General features: G+C 48.1%; 1 protein-coding gene across 2 annotated transcripts in view; it reads left to right on the forward strand.

Moving 5' to 3' along the window:
- Window positions 1–2,128: 2,128 nt before the first annotated feature.
- Rim2 (replication in mitochondria 2) overlaps window positions 2,129–21,836 on the forward strand; it is an 84,619-nt gene continuing 64,911 nt past the window's right edge. Inside the window, exons 1-6 of one of the 2 annotated variants that reach the window (XM_075684242.1) lie at window positions 2,129–2,315; window positions 4,502–4,777; window positions 7,642–7,719; window positions 7,869–7,969; window positions 8,197–8,263; window positions 10,134–10,414. In XM_075684242.1, coding sequence (XP_075540357.1) covers window positions 2,275–2,315; window positions 4,502–4,777; window positions 7,642–7,719; window positions 7,869–7,969; window positions 8,197–8,263; window positions 10,134–10,414 — 844 coding nt within the window. In that variant the 5' untranslated portion in view covers window positions 2,129–2,274. The remainder of the gene's footprint in view (window positions 2,316–4,501; window positions 4,778–7,641; window positions 7,720–7,868; window positions 7,970–8,196; window positions 8,264–10,133; window positions 10,415–21,836) is intronic. The other variant, XM_075684241.1, reaches the window with a different exon arrangement.

Here is a 21,836-nt window from a genome sequence, read left to right on the forward strand (position 1 = left end):
CTGTTTACCTGCCTGCTTTTTTCCCACTTTTGTATTGAAGTCACCCGTTACTAGTGTATACCGAGTTTGCACTTTTCTCATCGCTAATTCAACATCTTCATAAAACTGATATACTTCCTCATCGTCATGACTGGATGTCGGAGCGTAGGCTTGTGCTGTTTTTAATACATATCTCTTATTATGTTTGATTACGACTACTGCTACCCTCTCATTAATGCTGTAGAATTCATCAACGTTGCCCGCTATGTCCTTATGGATTAGGAATCCTACCCCGTATTGCTTCTTATCAGGGAAACCTCTATAGCAGAGGACATGGCCGTTATTTAGCAATGTATAAGCCTCACCAGTTGTAATCTCACTAAGGCTGATAATATCCCCAACAATGTCTGATAGTTCTTCAAAGAGTCCTGCTAAGCTAGCGTCACTCGCCAGTGTTTGGCTGTTAAAGGTTTACAGGGTCAGTTTCCATTGGCAGCCTGTCCGGACCCAGAGAGTCTTGGCACCCTCTGCTGTGTTACAGGTCTGACCACCGCCTTGGTCAGGTGCTCTGCAGCTGCTGGGGACTGAGGGCCGTGGGTTAATTGTAGATTGTGGACAAATACTGCACCAGGGAGGCCCATTCCTGTTCTGGTGAGGGAGTGTCGATCTGTTTTCAAGCTTAGTGGGCCTTCCTAATTTGGTTGTGCCTGGATTAGTATAGCCTCACTCGCTCTCGGCATCTTTCGCCGGTGTCAGGCGTCACTCCAAGCCTGCAAATGTAGTGCAATGGAGAATGTAAAAAAAAAAAAAAAATGGGAGGGGGGAGTTGAACCTCCGACTACCGCAACCGCGCATTCCACGTAGCTCAGTAAAATAATCCGGCTAGGCTACCTTGTCGCCGAAAAGTACGGCCCAGAGGGCCCTACATGCCTAACAGATCCGCCGATTTGTCCGCCCTTTGAGGGATCAACCTATATATTCAGTCAGACATGGTTTGAACATTTCGCGCTTGTAAGCAATTGACGGCTCTGCTCCCGCCGCGATCGCAATACAATTCTCGGGAATACAAACGAAAATAAGCAAGAAAGAATAACTGCAGATCACTGTACTGCACATGTAGACGAAAGGAAAGGACGCGTATACGATCGTTGAGATGGTGAAAATCTGTGTGTTAACTTTAGAGCTAGGTGTTGTTGCTACTTGCTTTTCCTTATTCTTTGCGTGAATACTGTAAACAAAAACCTGTCCGTCCTTTTTCTCTGTTCCTTTTGTGCGGAAATTTCGCATAAATGTCGAGTCAAATAAATGTTTTTATCTTTATCACTGATGTACCCCCCCCCCCCCCACTTGGTTTTCCCACCAAACTCCCCCAAAATTCGTTCTCCCTCCCAAATGACTTAACAAAAAAGTTATGTCGCCGTGAAATTTCTGAATAAAAGCTGGTACTGACAACCACAAAAGTTTACAGGCCACGGGATCTCGCAAAACGTTGAATTTCCGCGCAGCCCGTAAAGGTAGCCAGTATCACTATGTTGTTCGCATATACTAGCAGCGGCTGGAAATCCGAACACGAGGCTCCGTAGTGAGGGTGCTGAGAATTAAGCTTTTTCTCAGATTCATTGATCCGTAAAATTTTGTGGGCGACTGTGGGTACACAGCAGCAAGAGTCAATACATTGCGGCATGTGGCGAAGCCGGCATCCTGGGCCCTGAAAGCGCTCGTGGTTTGGGAGCCCTATAAACTACGTCGAGGAACACCGCGGCAGTAGTTGCTTAACTGCGAGGCGCCAGCTCAAGTTCAGTAAGGCTGAATAATAGCTTTCTTTTACTATTCTCATCCTTACCGCAGTTAAGACACAAGCGCAGTTCTGCGTTTTGATGCCTCACAAAAACAGCAAAAGAAAGGGACGAGAGGGGACGACTCTACTGTCGCCACCTTTTGTCTGATAATTAAACTAGTGATATTTTCAAAGATTAACATATTTCCAAAGTTTGTGCATCTTATGTGAACAGCAAAAACTATACACAAAAAGCGTCTGTAGCAACACATTCAATCGCGTACGACACACTCCAGAGGGCGTCTTTTGTTCTTGCTGCTCCGTGTGCTCTGGTGGTAAACATTTTGCCACGTGACCTCGGAGAGCCAATGCCGGCACAGTGTTCACGTGCTCGCCAAGTGATCGGTAAATCTGTGGTGCGGTGAGATGCGTGCTCGCAGCTCTGTAAAATTTTTCAGTAGTGTGTTCAGGAGCATCGTCGGGTATAGTTGCGTGTGGCTTGATGTGTTCTGGATGGGATGTCTCAATACGATGCCATAATACACCTCTTGGCTGGAGGGTAAGTTACGCAGAAAAGCGAACTGTTACCGTCAACGTAATTCCAAGTCGTGCTGCGGCTGCCGTAATACAACTCCGAACGGCAAGCAACGTCGCAGCTCGCTCTGACGGGGCTCTCTAAATACTCCGCTGAGGTCTCCCTGAAATGCCTTCAACATTATACATGTTAACTATTGAGCCATGGACTCTCACGGTGGTTGCAGTGAATCCGGAAGGTTCATTCCATGTTCACCTTTTACAAGAACCTGGCTCTTCGTAGTACTCGCAAATCTGCGTATCGTCGTGCTGCTGGTTAACGCATCGTGACCGTGTCCGTCGAACAGCCGCGCGTTTTTACTTATTCCACGTATTAAACCAAGTCTGCCAAAAACAGTGCACCGTTAAGGCAAGACCTAGATCGCCGCGATACCTTGCGCATAGCCCTTTGTCTGGTATGCTTTAACTTGCCTTAATGACTTGTTGAGGCATGTTCGAACAGTGCTCTTTCCGTGCTGCGGAATTGGATTCCAAGGAGTTGTGGCAAAGCGTTAGGCAGCTGGTAGAATGTGGGACGCGTTATTGTTTGGAAATGTCGCACGGCTTGCGGACGCCTTGTCGGTCACGTTCGCACCGGCGGAGCAGTTCATACGTTAGAGAGCTCCGCGGTTGTTCGCGTTTTCGTGGCGACACTTTAGGAATGGTTTCAAGTCGCTGAACAGTTATATATATCACGTTTGCTTCAAGTGTTCAGACTTCAACATTTGTAGCATTCATTCTTTTGCCCGACCGAATAAGAGGTGGCTGCACTTTTGAAGGGCATTTTTACTGCTTACAATTTCTACAAAGTGGGTAATAGGCGGAGGATGCGACTTTCTTTAACATGCGCTATTGGCCTTGCTATTTTTCTTTTTCTGTCCTCTTTCTTGGATGGGCCGCTGTTGCCCAACTACTGGTGAATGCCCTCAGCAGGATGTCAGCACCCCCCCCCCCCCCCCCGCCCAAGCCGGCAGTAGGTCTATCGAGAGTCTGTATTTAGAATCTGTGCATATTAATGGTCTCGGTGAAGCTTCATCAAATGACGCCGGAAAAGCGTCGTTGACGGAGCAAGCCCCCCCCTCCCCAGACTGCTCTATTAATATTTTTTTCCCCGACCGGGTGTCTTCTCTGCTCTGCCCTCCTGCATTAGCCTGTTTACTATGTTGCTCCGTTCGTCATAAAAGCTCTGTCGACGTATTTTGCTGAGGTGCGTAATGGTGACCGAGTAGAACACCTGCTAGAAGGCTTTATTTTCAGGTTAAGTGGGTGTGGTGAAAAGGCCTTTGGTCCAGAGACTCGCTTACGGCATTCTTCAATGCAGAACTGAGCGCTCGGAACGTCTCAAACGCGTGCTTGTAGTTTTGCTTTCTCTGAATTTATATTTGCCCGTTTTTTTCTCTCTGGCTCCTCGTTGTTGACATGAGACAAAGTCTGGTGATTGTTAAACCCGCAGGTGATCGAGTGTATACAGTAATGTCGCGGGCTGCCGCATGAGAAACGTAGGTGGCTACTAGCTTGAAGCACTTCCCCTCCCCCTTTTTTTTTTTATTATTTGCAATACTGCGTAGGAAAACGCGTGGAGAATGTTCGCTCGGGCGTTGCTTGGCCCGGCTTGTTTCGAGGACAACAAACGGAACTTGCCTCTCATTGTGTGGTCTGAATGTAGACTCGGTAAGGCAAAGCGCCCCAGTGAGGCACGCAAAAAAGTTAACGATGCCAGGTTCTCCTTGCGGATGTGTGGTGATTACTGTACCGACGTACGCTCTATGTGCGCAGGTGTTTTCTGGAGATATTTCGCGGTTGCACAAGCCGGGATTGAGAGAGTGCGCGCAGTCTCGTTTTGTGTTCGTTAAGGAATTGTCAACATGCACAAAACTTGCGCATTTGTCACGTGAGAAGGCGTGCTTCCAGCAGCGTTTAAATTCTCCGCATCACTGAGCAACTTAACCTGGCAACGAGACTAGTGATTCCAATGTATTGTGCGCAAGTGCCCCGCAGTGCTGTGAATTTTCGATTAATGTTGCCAAAGGGTACACTGCAGCGGACGAGTTTAAATAAATGAAGGAAGTCGGAAGGGGTTTGCGGGTTTTCCGGCCACCGAGCGTTCGTGCCCACGGTGGTATTTATTTCTACAGCAGGCACCGTGCTGACTCAGCTGTGTTCCTTGCGCAGTCTGGGTGGAACAGCCGGTGCTATTGCCACCTGTCCTCTGGAAGTGGTGAAGACGCGCCTACAGTCGTCGGTAGCCAATTTCCACTTCGTCTCCTCCGGGCCCGGTGGTTCCCCTGCGGCCGTCCAGTCTCTCGCTGAGCGCCTGGGCCTCAACGCCTGCACATGCACTCCGTCCCCGACAGGTGGAAGCGGAGGCTTCACCACCTCGGTGATCAACACCGACGCCGCTGCAGCCGCCACGAGGGCGCCTTCCTTAGGAATATGGCGCTGCCTGAAGTGAGTGTCCTCCGTCGCCAGTCTCGCCTCTAAAGAGAAACATTTAACTCAGTTCAGACTGAGAAGGTATTCTTTCAAAGCCCTGGTTGAATACTGAAAGACACTCTAATGCTTGACAAACTCCAATGCGCCGAAACCCCAGTGCTGGTACGTGAGTGTGACGTCGCGTATTTCTGATTATTTTTTCACATTTGAGCATTTGTGGCTAAGTAATGTCCTTGAGACTTGCCATTCGTTGGCCCTTTTAGAGTGCAATGCAGTCGACCTTTACCAATAATAAGTTAACTATGTCCAAGCAGGCACAGTCAAATGGTGCGAGAACTAGGACAGCATCACCACCGGTCTATTTCATTGTGTTACCAGTTGTATGAACACACCAAGCAAATTTTCGTCAGCAGTGTAGGGCTCCGCATATATTTAGGTATATGTATGCTCATCCATGCCATACATGCAGGGTATATTGATACACTATTCAATCACTGAAATTGTTCATACTAGGTGTTACATTCAGGACTAAATTATTACTCAGAATTTTAAGAATGGCAGCCCACAAACATATCATGTAGTGTAATGTTCACAGCGCATGCCTTTTATCTTAAATTGTCTCAGGCTATTAAATATTAAAAGTACGAAACAATGTGTAAGTGCTAAAACCTGAAAGTGATGCAAGTTTACTGGTGCAGCCCCTTAGGGCAGCATAGTGGAGCCTGTGCATGTCATTACAGGATCTACACGGTGCATTAGAGCTTTTGAGATTGCCAGAAATTTGGCACACTCGCGTATGTTGTGTCCATGTTAGTCAGACCCGCATGTAGTTAGAACACCATTCGAGAAGTTCAAGCAAAATGCTAAATCTTGCTTTCGCAGCCAGTGCTTTGCTCTTTGGGTGAAACTGGGATTTTTCATTTTCACTGGCTTATCAAGCCTCTCCTCTTGGTAAGGGTGGGTTTTCCAGTATTGTAGAAAGGTAATTTGCCAATACTGCTCAAATAACCTTTCTCTTTAGTGCCCCTTGAATGCTATCTTTATCAGAATGAACTTTTGCAGGTTCACTCAGATTTGGCAGAATTCACACGTGCTTCCCACTGTGAGCTAATAATCAGCTTTCTGTAAAGGAACTTGTATAATATAGCACTGATCACTGCTCATCAATGCAAGCTGAGCTTGGTCATTTTAGTGCATGTACACAAGTACAATTCCACTGGTCATAGACACTGCAAATGTGACACCAGTGTCAAACGGCCATATCATCATCGTCAGCCTCTTTTTATGTCCACTGCAGGACAAAGGCCTCTCCCTACGATCTCCAATTACCCCACTCCTGCACTAGTCAATTCCATCTTGCACCTGAAAATTTCTTAGCAGCCATATAAAGCTCTTAAAATTTGAAAGTTTGTGGCCATAGTGATCTGTCATCAAAGCTGGATACATTAACATGGACTGGTTTTCTCTCAGACCTGTAAATTGAAGATGCAAAATTTGATGTTGCATGTGGTTGCACAGTACGTTTGTGATGTACACCAGGTTATGAAAACAAATTTTAGGGCAATGAGGAGTTGTTCACCCTTTCACTACAGAGGATGAGCTAGGCTAGTTGTTGAAATATGTACCACTCCTACTGAGGACGAACTTCACTCGTCCCTACTAAAACCTTCAAACACAACTTTGGCTTCACATAAAGGTCAGCTTAGCCATAGCTTAACTATGGCATTGACATGTGCTAGTTAGTGCATAGGTTAGTTCAGGCATAAGTTATACGGGCGTTCATCAACATGATGGTATCCCTATATTTTAATTCAAAGAGCGTGCTTTCCCAGCTAACCTAATTTTGAAGCTCTTCAGTGAAGTTTTTATTTGTACTGCAGTTAAACAAACTTTCAATGTTGCCTTGAGCCACTGAAAAACAATTATTTTGTTGGTTCTTGCAAAGAGTGCTTGGTAGCGAAAAGGTTAAAGAAAAGAGAGGCAATATCTGATTTCCATTGATGGGTGACAAGTTTGTGGCTGGAAAATGGTGCTCCATGGTAGTGTTCACCTTTGCCAACGGTGGAGCAGTTAAGTGCCCATTGTCATTTTTTGATGCTAACTGTATGCTGCAAAATACGATCTGTGTGTACCAAATACACTGACACCTTGTTTTGTGCAATGTTGATCAATTTGATCTTCTAGATATAAGTTATGTACAAACTGTCTTGAACCAAAAAATTTTGGCAATTTGTTGTTTTGGCTTACATTGTTCTCCTTATGGTTTTGTTAGACCAGCTGCTGTGTCTTAATTCTTAGTTAGTTAGTGTAAGCTCACTATGAAAGGTGTCAAGTTGTCACCTTTGTTGTATGTATTTAAAAGCTAGCAAGCTTGCTGGACATCAAGCTCCACTTTTCTATTTCTACTTGGGCATCAATAGACCACAGGTCCATCCTTGTAACACCACGATAATAGTAATTTGCCGTGGCTATGTGTTGCAGTTCAATGTAGTGTACGGCACTTTTGTGATTGTAGTAGGACCTCTTATTGTGTGCATCCATAAGGAGCCTGCAGTGGAATAGCTAAGTGTCACCACAAGCGCAGTTGATATTCGTCCCCCTTTAATGCAGCTGTGCCTGCATGAAATGTGGGGCCACTTGGAAAGTCGGTTTCTGTGGTACATCTCGAGTTATGTATATACAATGTCATTACTCTTTCTGTGTTGCTGCTTTCACAACAGCGGTGCAGCTGCGCATCTCTGCGGTACTCTTTTGCGCTGCCACAGCTCTGCACTCGCACAGATGCCCTCGCGTGGGCAGTGGCTGCTTCGACGAGTTCTAACACTGACATTTTTTTTTCTCTTCTCTCTCTCTCTGTCTTCATCCCCAACTCAACCCAGGCAAATAGTCGAGATGGAAGGCACCAAGGCTCTTTTCAAGGGTCTCGGACCTAACCTGGTCGGAGTGGCGCCTTCGAGGTACATCATTTTTGACAGCTGCTGCTGGTGCCGCTGCTGCTGATTGGGGCATGCGCAGACGCACCCCCCTTTTCCTGTTTTGCCCTAATGTCTTCTTTCAGCAGCCATCTACTCACACCGTTCTTGCCTTCCATGTTTTACCACACCAGGGCCATCTACTTTTGTACATACTCCAACTCCAAGAGCATCTTCAACGAGCTTCTCCCTTCGGATACTCCCATTGTACATATCTGTTCAGCAGCCAGCGCTGGTAAGACTCCTAGAATCAGGCATAATGGTTCAGTAGCTCAGTATTCTTGCTGTTACTGCTTTTATTTCCTGTAGTGTGGTCGTAGTCTGCTTGTGTTTGGAAATGCCTGCGCAGCAGAGTTTTTCTTGCAAGTGCTGACTGAAGTAAATGCGTGCTGATGCTCTAATCATCACATATATTATTGGAAGCATGGATCCATGGTGTGCTTGCAATTGTTGTCTTTTCAGGCTTTATGTCCTGCACGGCAACCAACCCCATCTGGTTCGTGAAGACAAGGCTCCAACTTGATCAAAGGTAAGACTCCTACAAAAGTATTGTGGGCTTCTGAGGGGGTTTCTTGCACTTTCTAGGAATGCAAGACCTTGGCAAAGTTCTTCTATATTATGGGACGAGTAGGATGCTCCTTTCTTGTGATGCATCTGTAGCACTGCGTTGTTCCAAGTTTAAAGTGCAAATTAATTTTACTGCCATGCTTTGCATTGCTGTAGTACCATCGCTGTAGCATGAGTTTACGTGTACTGATTTCTGTAATACTGTTGAAGGGTTAATTATGGTCATGTCGTTGCCTTATTTCGAGTGAATCGGTGCTGTGTTGTCTTGTATAGAAGTTGATTGTGAAGACTTTCATTGCTGCAGAGCAAAAAATGAGGCTAGTTAATATGACCAAACCTTGCTGGTCTCTTAGCTCAACAGAGAAGTATGTCTAGTAATTTCGTCCGTCTGCTCTCATTAACCTTTCGATGCAGAAACACCGCAGTGACCGATGCATGAGGTCAAGGACAATAAATAAGCCATCGTGCACACGGAGAGGTGAAGTGGGCTTCTTGTGAGAATGACCCGGATAGGCAGCCTTTCTCTGAGCCTCAAAAATGCAAGCAGGCGTGGACCAAGGTTTACACATATTTTGCGCGCTAGTGATGACCACACTGTAAAGCAGTATTACTCACCGCACAATGGCTATCGGGACCAAAAAACATGCGAGTATAGGAGGCTTTGTATTGTGAGGTATTGTTTCTAGTGGCATGTCTCTTGCCTAAAATAAAAGCTTAAGTAGAAACCTTATGCAAGCGATCTTGCGTGCAACAAGCGATGCGATGAAGATGGCTGTTACGTTTGCTCCTCACCCACAAGTCATACCCCATGCGAGCTACGATTTTGAGCGATGTCTCCCCGGTGTTGCCAAAATAAGGGCAGCAAATACACATCGAAACTAGCGTGACGCATCCTTTATTCATTTAAGTTGATCTATTTTACTGCAAAAGCAGCATAACATATTTATGAAGGTCTTGCAGTAGGTTCTTATACTTGCACGTATAAAAATTCTATCATTTGTTCATTCCGTGTGACAGTCGGTAGTATTTGAGTGATGTACATCCAGTTCCGGCTTCGCGCTATTGGCGAGTCGCTCATAGCTCTTCCGGGTGACGAGCGACGAATTCTAGATTTCAAGAATCAAGCCATCGAGCGACAAGACCGAGCAATCTGTTCAAGCGGCGGCCCGTTTCGTCGCTCACCATCGTCATGCACAAAATCGCTCTCATGGGATTTAGCCTTTATTGCAATCATTGAAATCTATAAGTATGTGCTGTCTCAACCTCTTCCCCTGCGTTTCCCTCGAACCGCAGACACGACTTCTGCCACACATAAGCAACAAAAATGCGACGTGCCTACTTCTGATGCACCACCATTCGGCCGTCCATCCGAGCATGGGGCGAGAAGTAGCAATCCCTTGACAAAAAAGAAGAAAAATGCCTAGTACATGAGATGCATGTTGCAGGAGACAATAATCACATGTCGGCCAAGGCTGACAATATGGCCACAACGCCGACAATGCAACAAAAGGGAGCAGTTATCGCATTGAAGAGCTTTCCAGAAAATTCTAAATTTGTGGATTTGTATGCCATAAGACATCGGTAGTGCATACATGGCATGCAACTTGTTGAAATGTGCAAGAAATTTACAGATCCTGTTGTTTACCAAGGTATAAATTATAACTTGCTGATGAAACTGCACTTGCATCAGTTTTTTTACTGTGGCATCTTTTAGTGCAATCACCCTCTGGAAATAATGGCTTGTAAACTTTAAGATTGTCAGATGAGAGCACTTAACAATGTGTTTGTTGCTTATCACAACTTCATCATTTTTTTTCCCTCTTTTGTTGCAGGATGTATGGCAGCATCTCTGCACTGCAGTGCATTCGGGACATCTACCAGAGGCACGGCCTCCTGGGCTTCTACAAGGGGATCACTGCTTCATACTTTGGCATCTCGGAAACCATCATCCACTTTGTCATCTATGAGTTCATCAAGGCTCAACTGCGACAACGCAAGGAGTCCTCGAGGGACTCGTACAACCCTGATGTCAAGTCCACTCGCGACTTTGTACAGTTCATGGCAGCAGGTGCGGTCTCTAAGACCTGTGCTTCCACCCTCGCCTACCCACATGGTGAGCTAACTTTGCCTGGCAGCTTTTCTCATTTAAATTTAGGAACTGTGTGTGCTGTGAGCTGCTCAGATAACGCGTAAACTTTTGAAATATGTAGCATCCGTAGCTTGGCACTTGTCGGCACATTTACTGTGCTTAGGTTTTTCTCTGTCAAATAGAACTAAGCATACTGTACTTGGAGGGCTAGATTCAATTTACCAACGGCATTTCTCCTGGCTACTATTGCAGTAATTTCAGTGTTACACTTGTTGTACCATTTTGCTTTTCCATTGATCACTGGCTTCTCAAGACCTGCCATGGTTGCACAGTGGCTTCGGCATTGCACTGCTAAGCCTTAGGGCACCGGGTCAAATCCCAGCCACGGTGGCTGCATTTCGATGGGGGTTAAATGTAAAAACACCTGTGCCCCATGCATTCGGTGCATGTTGAAAAAGCCCAGGTGGTAAAAATTAATCTAGTCCCCCCATTATGGCGTGTCTCATAATCATATCGTGGTTTCGGCACATAAAACCCCAAATATTTATTTAGGGTTCTCAAGTACAGGCCATTTGAGATTCCAAATTGTGATGCATTGTCCATGTATTGTTTCTGGGGAGAGGAAGAGGGTGACATATTCTTAAGCCGCGTCTGTGTGGCTCTTTTTTTCTCTCATCCACCTCCATTTACCACTCCTTCGTGCGTGCATGGAAATCAATAAATCAAGAGAATGACACACCATTGCACTCACCGAGAGCACTTCTTTTATTGTGTTAATCCACTATAGGACTGTTAATTTACATTGAAACATTTCTTTGGCTCTGATGGTTTTGGGAGTTCTTGAACAGTTGCCATTTATCCAATGGGGCCGTCAGCCTTAACTTATCGAAATGAATTTCTTTTTTTTTCTCAAACATGGTGTTTATCAGGCAGCATTCATTGTTACGCCTGAAAAAGTGCACCTTGCGGTAGGTGCTTGTGCTGCCTCTCGACATCCGAGTTGTTCTGATTTTCGACCGTGCAGTCCTCGTGCGGCCCGTATTTACTACCGGTTTGCTGAGCGCCTTTTGTACCACACTGGGCCATTTGGCGCTAACTGCGCGGGCCTTCCGAGAATAGCGCACAATCTACGTCATCCCCTTGAGAAGATAAGCCAGTACTAAGGCCGGAGTGGAAAGGTGAGGCGACCACCCGGCCAACGAGCTGTGTATCAGAGAACACAGTTTGCCTGTGCTACAGTGCCGCGCGCCGAGCCTGTATATCGCGGGTCCGTCATCCGTCCCCTCGCCGCGATGCAGCGGAGGCAGTTTCGGCGGGCCCGTTTCTTTTTCGACGCCCGGTGTCGCGCGCCGCGTGACCAACCGCGCGTCGCTGCCCTGCGGGTCCCTATCGCGGAGAGCTTTCTTCTCTCGGGCACGCTCCCTCTCCGCGGGGTGCACGTGGCGGCAGGCGCCGGCAGCTGCGCGACTGTCGCATCTCGCTGGCTGCTATCTCATCGGCGCTCGCTGTATCGCGCGCTGCCCTTCTTCGCTCGTAACGGCAGTTCGAAACCGCTGCTATAATTACGTTGTCGCTTCGCAAGATAGTGTGTGTGTGTACACGCGGCCACTGTTTGAGCTAGCACTCGAGATGTGTAATTTAAGCGAAAACAAGCGGCGGCCGCTTGAGCTGCGGCGAGACCACTCGACGCTTCGCAAAAGTACCGCCCGGTTTCGCGTCTTGAGTGCCCGATCATGGTATTTACGAGTCGCGATCCACAATCTACACTCCTAAAACGGTCGCACCCTTTGGGGTGTATATTTGTCCCGCAACGATAATCGTTTGCCTTGCTTGCGTTTCCTTTCCTGAAAACTCGGCGCTCGCTACTTTCCTGTCGAGAATGCTGCGTCACACTGATAGCGCGCATGTCGTTTGTGACTGGGAAGTACCGGGCTTGAAGCGTTAGAGAAAGGAAACGCGGGCAACACAGATGACGATTATTGTTGTGAGACAAGATAACCCCAAAGGGCGTAAATTTTTCTAAGAGTGTACGCTACAAAAACAGTTGCACCCTTCTAGGTGTATATTTTCCACACAACAATAATCATCTGTCTTGCTTCCGTTTCCTTTCTTGAAAACGCCGCGCTCAGTACTTTCCTGTCGAGAATGCTGATAACGCCCATGCCGTTCGTGACTTGTAAGTACTGGGCTGGCAGGGTTAAAGAAAGGAAATGCGGGCAAGACAGATGACGATTGTTGTGTGGCAAATATATACACCCCAACGGGTGTAATTTTGTTAAGTAGTGTACACTCTTCCACTCTAAGAAAAGTGTACACCCTTTGCAGTGTATATTTGCCACACAGCAATAATCGTCATCTGTCTTGCCCGCATTTCCTTTCTTGAAAACGCTGCGCTCGTTACTTTCCTGTCGGAAATGCTATGTCATGCTGATAACGCGCATGCCGTTCGTTACTGGGAAGTACCGGGCTCGCCGCGTTAAAGAAAGGAAATGCGGGCAAGACAGATGACGACTATTCTGTGTAGCAAAAGGGTGTAATTTTGCTTAAGAGTGTAGCTTGGTGTTAACCTTGTTTCCCCTCGCACACCCGTAATATTTTATGGCACGTCTTGAAGTAGCAGCTAGAAAGTGGACATGAATGGCAGCGAGAAATAGACTTCTCAGCGCCGCAGATTCCATCTGTGTTACGCATGTAGTGCAGAAATAAATGCAGCCTCATAAAGTGTGTGCATCTTTAAGGTGGAATTTCGGCGTGGAGCGAGTAAGCCCAAAGTGCGCGTTACATGGCGTCGTAATACCCGCCGATCCGTGCCTCGGCCATGCTTCGACACAAAAGAATAAGACAGTCGAGACAGGACTGCGCTTGTCCTGTCTCGACGTGTCCTTTGTTCTTAACTGCGCTGTTTTTTCTGTATTACCACCATGTCTCGACGCTGTCTCGCCTCGGGACTCCTGAGCCCCAGCAAGATTTAAAAGGAAAATATTGCGTCAAGCAACTCAAGTGCTCTTTCGGGGGAAGCACTCGTTTGCGGCGGTTTTCAGCAATGACGCAGCGCCGTTCGTATAGCAGCAACCTCGGCTACTGGCTGCTGTCGCCATTTGGTCGTCTGCTTTTCACCATCCGTCGGACGCTTTCCGCAGTGTGTGCTCTTCGCTGGTCTCCAGCACACCGACGGGCACATTTAATCTGCCCTTCCCGGCACAAGGCAGGAGCTCTCTTTAGAGAGGGAACGTTTCTTCCACCGCCCTCGGGAAGTCGTCCGTCTCTGGCGGCAGCCATCGAAGTGACCGCGCTTTTCGCTACGGGGTGGGAGCGCCTTCTTGTTTACATTCCGCACTCTCTCCCTTCCCCCTTTCGGCGCCGCGATAGGCGCAAAGCGGCGCTGTAGAAGGGGGAGCTGTGCACCCTCGCCGAGGCAACTCCTGATGTCGCGCAATGCTCGAGGTCACTTGTGTATCTGTATATTTGACTGCTCTCACATGTCAACATGGGCTCTTCGAGATGCAGCGAGATAGGGGGGTGTTGAGCAAGAGGTGATAACAAGGCAGTTCCGGGACTGGCGCACACGTGATAATGACATGCATTGATGAAAAACACCCCCTGAGCGCCCGCGATAGTGGATGCCGCGACTCCTAGGGCCGATTAGTCGCGTTGTCGGAACCCTCTTGCGCCAATCGCGAGATGCGGGCCCGGTTTCTTGCGTAGTGTTATCTTCGCCTTATTTCTCTCTCATTCTCCACTTTACCGCAGCAGGAGTAAAAGAACATGTGTTACGTGCTTATAAATGCATGATGCCTACGACCTTTGTCATCTTAGTTTATGCGTCTAGTTCTGTCAACAAAAACGTTACTTTCTGCTTGAAGGGCGCACGTACGGACACGTGGATCCTCGGTGCATCCGACACCTACCCGCACTCTCTCTCTCTAATTGCGATATGCTAATAAGCCAGTTTCAGGCTGTGTAATGTGCGAGTTCTCATGGTCAAAACATCGAATCGCTAGCGAAACATTGTTTAGAAATAGGGAAATAAACGGTTATTAGCGCGCGTTATATTACCTTGTTTGTGCAAGCCACATCCGCCTCATCAGGTGCAGCTATTTGTGTGCGCAGCGTCTTTTGCTTCTAAATTATTTCATACGCCAATCTCTAAACGCATTACATAAATCGTGTACTCACTTGAGGAATATTTGCGGCGTCATCCGTAGAGCCGCTCAAGATAACAGGGTTCTTCCCAGATCGGTTCCCACAACGTTTGGCGGAGCCTCCGATTAAGGGTTCGAAAAACGTTGCTTTGTCAAACTCTAGTATTCGCCTGACCGGTCATGAACTGCAGAGTAACGCATTATTAAGGAAATATATTGCGAATTTTCGCACACTCATTTGTGTCCAGCGTTTGTCGATGACGAATTTCGTAAGCAAAGCTCGCGCGGGATCTTGTCAAGCATTCTTGTCAAAATTGAGGGAAGTACGTAGCACACGCAGCAGGCAAGTGCGTTGCGAAAATAAACTAGTACCTAAGGAAGCAAGTGCGGAATGGTTCATCGATACTAGTGTTTTTTTTTTTTTTTATGGAGTGAACGATTACTTAAAGGTATACTAAAGTGGAAATTAACTTGCATTCGCAAATAACGCGTCTACAATGGCGAAGCAACCAATCTCAGCATGAGAGGTTGCTTGGTATGCCAGCAAATGCTCGGAAAGTGAAAGGCAGCTGGCCAAGACGCCATGCATTGTGACGTCTGCTCGCGGGTAAAATTAATCGCTCACCGGCGACCGCTCGATTCTATGCCACTCTTATCATTCACTATTCACGGTCGGCTGATGTCATAGATAACGTGGGCGGAGTGTCGCTGTGACTACTGACGAAGCACGAAAAGGAATAGCACCGAAAAAGGCATCGCTACAAAATTGCGGCCCTACTTGGGAACGAAATACTCGACCTATGAATTTTGGAGAACTTTAAGGCGCCCAAACGGCCCTAATGCGACAGTATACTTGTGAAATTCGTGACGGCACACTGACATACCGGCGTTCAAATTTCGCCTCTGAAATTCTAGGAAAGTGTCTTATTTTCCCACTGGTTAGGGGAAATCTTTTTTTTTTTTTTCTTATAGGAATACAGCAGTGTAAGCTTAATGTAAGCTCACTGTGGCCGCAAAGGGATATGGCCGCATAGTTTTCATGTTGGACGGCAACCGCACACAACGTCTTTCGGACGCCTTCCCGCGCCGTCCCTCGACAGCACGTCTATTTCGTGCCGCACGATAACGCTGAACTCACGGTCAAAACAAGCTATACGAGGTGTACCCTTCCGTGCGTAATCACTCGGAAAAACATTGAGCATAATTACAGAGCTCGGTGTATGCGCAGTGCAAACTAGATAGACACTTCGAAAAAGCACGCCCAAAGTGCGCTCCGTGTGGTTGTCGCTTTCATCCAAGGTTTCTGCGTGTGCCATGCAACCTCTCGAATGATTGTTTATGGAAGACACGCAAACAGGTGCGCCGTCTTCGTCTGACACGCTTAGTCTGGGCTGCCTTTCGTCCCTCCCACCCCATTACCACCTGCTCGTTTCGGATAAAGCCCCCCCCCCCTCACCACCCTTGCCTTTCGGTCGCCGGGCCAACCGGCCACTCTCGCTTTCGTGTGCATTTCCGCGCGCTTTGAGCATGCGCGCTTTTACGCGCACGCGCACTGGCGCGGATGCGTGCCCCGTGGCACGTAGGCTCTACGGGCCGCCCTCGCATCCTTCCCCCGTCCGCTGTTGTTTGGTTCGTTGACCCAGTTTTGAGGCAGTCCCTTGGCTGCCGCCGGCCGGCGCTCGCTCGCTGGGTCGGCATAGGTGCGTCGCAATTGGAGGATGTCGCGGATCGACACCAGTTTAAGCATTCCTTTGCGTTCGGTCGCAGTCGCAACTCGGTTGTGCGTCTGTGATGAGCATTTGTCATTCGGTTACGCTGTTTCCCGTGACTGGTCGAAGTGCCTTTCCCCCCTGGGTGCGCGAAATGCGCGCGCACTCGATCGCGAAAGGGCGAGCCAGTTTCCTGGTCGTTTGCCGCTTCCGTCTGGCGGCGGCGCAGCGCGACGTTGTTTTTCCGCCCTTGGGGTCGTCCTTCGAAGGACCGGGTCGCTGCACGATGCGCGCCTGCTCGCGCGGCCGCCGTTGCTGGCCTTTCGCGTTCGCCCTTGCGGCACATTGCTTGCGGGGTGAGCGAACGCTATCGAGCTCAAGGCACAGCTGTCCACTGGGGTCGATCGATTTGGGAATGCCGTCGCCGTTCAAACGGTGTTTCGATTGGAAGCCAGTATGTTTGTTTACTGCCGTTTCTGCTTCCTGGCTGAGAAAGGTGGCTTCACGTCGCCCAAGGTCGCGGTGTCGATTTGCGGCCACGGCAGTCGCCGTTTAAATCGGGGCCGAATGCAAAAACAACCAAGGAGGGTGCACATTCAAGAAGCACAAGTACTCAGAACTAATCGTGGTACCCCTCAAACCTGCGTAACTGCTCTCGAGCCCAGCGTGAACGCAGTGTTATGGCAGCGAAAAATGTGCTTGCAATTCTGGCACTCTTTCGCTGTCCTACACTGCTTGTTTAATTCGGTACATCCATAAGCACGGCTTTGTGTTAATAGCCGCGGACGCTCTATTCCTGTATGTAGATTTCGAAGTGCGGATTTCCCTTTCATACAGGATGTTCTACTGGAGACCAGCATTGACTCGTGTATGTTTGGAAAGCCTAAGGTATACATCGATATTTCTTGCAACTTAACGCCGCCCACTGTTCAGGCGGCCTATGCGTCTACATGATGCTTGTTCGAGTTTTAAATGCACGTGTGCGCACATCATGCGCGACGACGTGTGCACTCTTCGTGGGGTCACTGAAGACGCGAACGCAAGCGCACAACCGTCCGCGGCAGGGGGCGCACTTATTTTACATTTCGGCACCGTCCCAGACTGTGTTCCGATACTCGCTTTGTTGGGGTATGGGTACACGCTTCCTTCCCGCTCGGCATTGACGCACTGCTTGGCCTCGGAGCTCTTGACCCGGGTCCCCTCATTCACAGCGCACGTGCTCGCCGCATGTCTGACAACGCTTTCAGCGGACCGACCTCCTCTCTCGTTCCTGCAGCCGCGCTCCACCGGTTGAATTCCCGGCTGTGCACCGCGTTGCATGCTTTATGACCGTCTGTCTTTAAGCGCGCGACCTTGGGCGCCCTCGCCAGTTACGCAACAGCTGTAGAGCAACAACGAAGCAACTTTCAGCTGGCCTGGATAGGTGTGGCACGCTTGTCAAGCTCGGCACGGTGTGTGGTAACGGTCTTGGGCTAAGACCGTACAATACGCGACGTCAACAAAACTAGCTCACCGCTTGCCGTGTTTTAGCGTTGGCTTCAAGAGTGTGTGTGTGGGGAGGGTGGGGGAGGGGGGGCGCAGACAGCTCCAATGCGCCGCGAGTGTTACTCGGCGCATGTTGCGGTGCTCGGCGCACTGAATTTTGTTGTATGACTGGTGCGTGACTGGCTTTATTTCAAGATCTATCGTTATATCAGTGCAAAGTGTTACTGCATAGCTTAAAATTGTGATAAAAACTGAAACGTCGCCGTTCCCGGCATTTAAGACGCGATCATCCTTGTTAGACATAAATCATTCCGGCTCCCTGGCTTGTTTCGCCGTTGTCTGGCGCGCTCCTAAAGCCGTGGGCAACCGGTAAATTTCTGACCGGTGTTTCCTGGTGCCCGGGTGATTTGTTTAGAACCGCGCTAAAGACATCCAGTTTATTTCTAAACGGGCTTCTGGACCCGCGAGCTCCCCGCCTATATTTAACTGCAGCCCGTCTCTTCTGTCGCTCCTATTTGTGCTCGCGGGTCGTCTCGTCATCGTCACGCACCGCCAGGCACGCGCAACCCTCAATTGACAGCTGCCGCCCCTGAGGATGTCCCCCCCCCCCCCCCCTCCGTACGGGTGTCGCGTGACCGGCAGGCCGGGGGCGTGTGTTGCTTAGCGAGTGCGCCGCAGCGGCTCGGGAAACGCGGTCGACGCCGCCTTTCTTCGATGCATGCCGTTTATATCTTCCACTCTCTGCTAGCCTCCTCAGCCTCTTTAGAAAAAAAATGCCTACTTTTACGATATTTCACTTTTCATAAATTAACTAGAAATAATTAGTCTATACTACTGAAGCCATCTTGGCAAAGCTGTGGGGCTGGTAGTTGACTCATTTACTTATTAGTAGCTAAGCAGACGGCACATGCACTTGGTTATTAGCGGATATGACGTCTCAGCGCGTTGCCTACAGGATTTTCTTGCAAGCCTTGGCGACGCCTATCTTGGAGGTCGTGCCGGGTTATACGGAGGTTATAACCTCCTTGCCGAGGACTACACCACGGCTTTACGTCACGAAGACGTGGTGGCACTGTCATCGGGAGTGCCTCCTTTCCTTTCCTTACTTTTTTTTTTTAACATAGGTAGGACATTAAGCAATATAATAAGTGCTTGGTGGCGCAACCTATTACCCCGTTCCAAAGGACGGGTGCTCATAGCATTCATCCATACTCGCGCGGTAGGCACTCTGCCACTGCGCCTACCTCAGTAGCCACTGGATTTTGTGGGTGTGTCTGCGGTTCTGTGGTTATTCCATGGTTTTACAACAAAGGGAACTCAGTATACCAACCAGCTGCGTTGCGCCAGAAGATGCAAAAGGCTCAAATGTTTGCAGGTTTTCTGTTGATAAAAACTAAGCAGTGAGCCGCCGTGCTGTAAGGCGAAAATTGATTCGGATACCAGATCATCGATTATGCGTCAGAAATTTTGCAATGGTTAACCTTTTGTGTTATATTGCGTGGCATGTATTAGCCAACAAGGATGCTTAGGATCGTTAATAGCCTCTCATTACAATTTCTTACTACACTGTGGGAAAGCACTTTGCACTTCAAAGCATGTCAGCGTAGATAGACTAACATATGTTCACATACGTAGGCTGCACTGTCACAGCTGCGTTAATTGCAGTGTAGATGTCATAAACACACCTAAACGTGTTTACGTAATTTCCCGCGCGAAATAAATTCTACAAAGTTGGTGATTCACGCAAGAGCGGAAGAAAGTGTGAATTGAGCGATACACCTGTAGAAACGAGGCACACGGTATGATTCGGCGCCCGACTTGTCGACCGTCAACCCCCCAAACGGTAGCTAAAGCAGTATGATAACATGCAGCCTTGGATTGGACGCTGGACGAATGACCATTTCCTTGGGTACCATTGTACGATGACCCAGTTGAGGCGATCGCTTCTTCTTGCGCTGCTCACAGAAATCGGCTAGTTTGTTTTTCACACGAAATAGTAATTAGTAGAACAAAATTATGTCGAATGTGTGCCTGTTCCATAAAGCATTGCATGATCGTGAACTCCGATCCGACGGCATTTCGTGTCGCCGAAGGAAAGCAAACACTGACCGTCTCAGCAAGGCGGCTCGGCTGGTGTGCACATAGTATGTTTCGTTTGCTATTCGCACTGATGACACCGAGTAAATAAATTAGTTTAAGTTCACGTTAATCGTGTTGTCAAAATAAGCTCGCTCTGACCAGTTGTAGCCAGATTGCAAGTGCCGTTGGTCGGGACTGCGGTGGTCGGTAGTTCTGAGAGAGCTCCACCACTGGAAAAGCTGACGCCGACATCAGCAGGATGTGGTATGAGGGATCACGTGGACACCGTGGCCTCGTTGGCTGCTTCGGAAGCGCCGAAGCGAGCTGAAAACGAAAGTTTAGTCCTACCTGCGCTGTGGTTCTGATTAAATGGGGAGGTTTCCCTGCTTCAGGTGTCTGCTTGACAACACTTGAAAGCACTATAATAGGTAGCGGCTGCCTTTGAAGGCGCCCAACATGGTAGGCTACTTCTCGGTGCTGCAGTGCCCGATGTACGCAACGGAGCCTGGTGTCAGCCTTCACATGCACCCGCAGGACAAGAATCTGCGTGAAGCTTGGATCGCGAAACTTAGAACTGGCAAGTAGCCATCAGTGCAACTCCACTGTGCAGCAAGCACTCCCACGAGGAAGATTTGTGCTACAGCGTCTGGGCTGCACATGATGTTCTGTGAGTAGCAGAAAGCACACACTGAGACACTCACCTGCGCGCGCTGCCCGGCTAATGTCCTGAAGCTTTGATCTATGAACATGTTGATGCTAGACCCCGTTCCACGCATCAGGTGCAACGCTGTGGAAGCTACGCAAAAAAATTTGGTGACGAAAATGTATCGCTCCGTGCGTTCGCTTCGCTGCATGCCAACGGCGTTTGCTCGTGCGAGCATGCACATGAGGCTGCCGCGACGGGTTGCCAATAAAAAAACCCGAAAAGAAACCCAGTGGAAAACAAATAGATCTAAAACAATGCATTAAATAGCTGTATGCCACAGTTTGTTTGTTTCTAAGGATTAATATTTCATTCAATACTGAGCCGATATAACGAACGATTTTGCACATTTGCGATCAAGAACATTGGACTATTTCTAAGCATTATGAAACATTGTTCCAGTGCACAAATAAACACAGACGAGCAGAGAGGGACAACAAGAACGCCGGAAGTAATGCTATTCATAACGAACTAGTCCTGCTGTCCACGTTTAGCTAACTTTTTCGACGGACGCAGCCACTGCAAAAATTTGGAGGACGTTTAAGCTTCGACTTTCAGAGTTGAACGCGATAGATTTCAAGGATACCTGGCTGCTTGTCACGCTTCCCGGCAACCACAGTTTTCTTGCAGTTGCGCGGAGGCGAGTGCCATGGTGGTGTTGCAAGGAACCGGGCGGGCCGTGCCGCTTGGACAAGGGGTTTGTGTTTGAGTTTTCGCGTAACAGAATTATGTTTTCTGGTATACTCAAATTAAACTCCGACACTATCATGTCTGTGTAGGTTGTGCTTACGTCACACTTCACGATTTTTCTAACGTATCTTACTTTGAGGAGTTCAGTTCAGTAACGCATTTGCGCTCACTTCGCAGCTCGGCCTCCTCCTTATAGAAATTGTCCAGGGATCAAATGCATTAAACATTAATAACTGCGTTGCCATTGCCAAAGATGCCGCATACGAATACTTGAGCGCTGTGCACTTTCAAGACAAGTAAAATATGTATTCATAAAAGATTATATGTACTCGTATGTCTCAAAAATTATGCCCGAAGTAACTGATATCAATACTTCCATGTTTTCTCTATATTCAAGTAAAGCAAATATCACACGAACTTTAGAACTATAGCAGTTTGAAACAGCAAAGCAGTGCATGCCGCTGCTATGACAAATGTAAAGGCCATGAAGTGAACAATTTGAGGACAAATATTTTAATAAAACGTTAGCCTCCCTGCCTTTCTCTCATTTGCAGCTCTCTCTCTCTCTCTCTCTCTCCATCATTCAAGAATCTTGTTTACATTTTTGTACATGTGCAACGACTAGGAAAAAATTTCAG

Source organism: Dermacentor variabilis, chromosome 3, assembly GCF_050947875.1.
Source record: "Dermacentor variabilis isolate Ectoservices chromosome 3, ASM5094787v1, whole genome shotgun sequence".
Classification (NCBI taxonomy): domain Eukaryota; kingdom Metazoa; phylum Arthropoda; class Arachnida; order Ixodida; family Ixodidae; genus Dermacentor; species Dermacentor variabilis.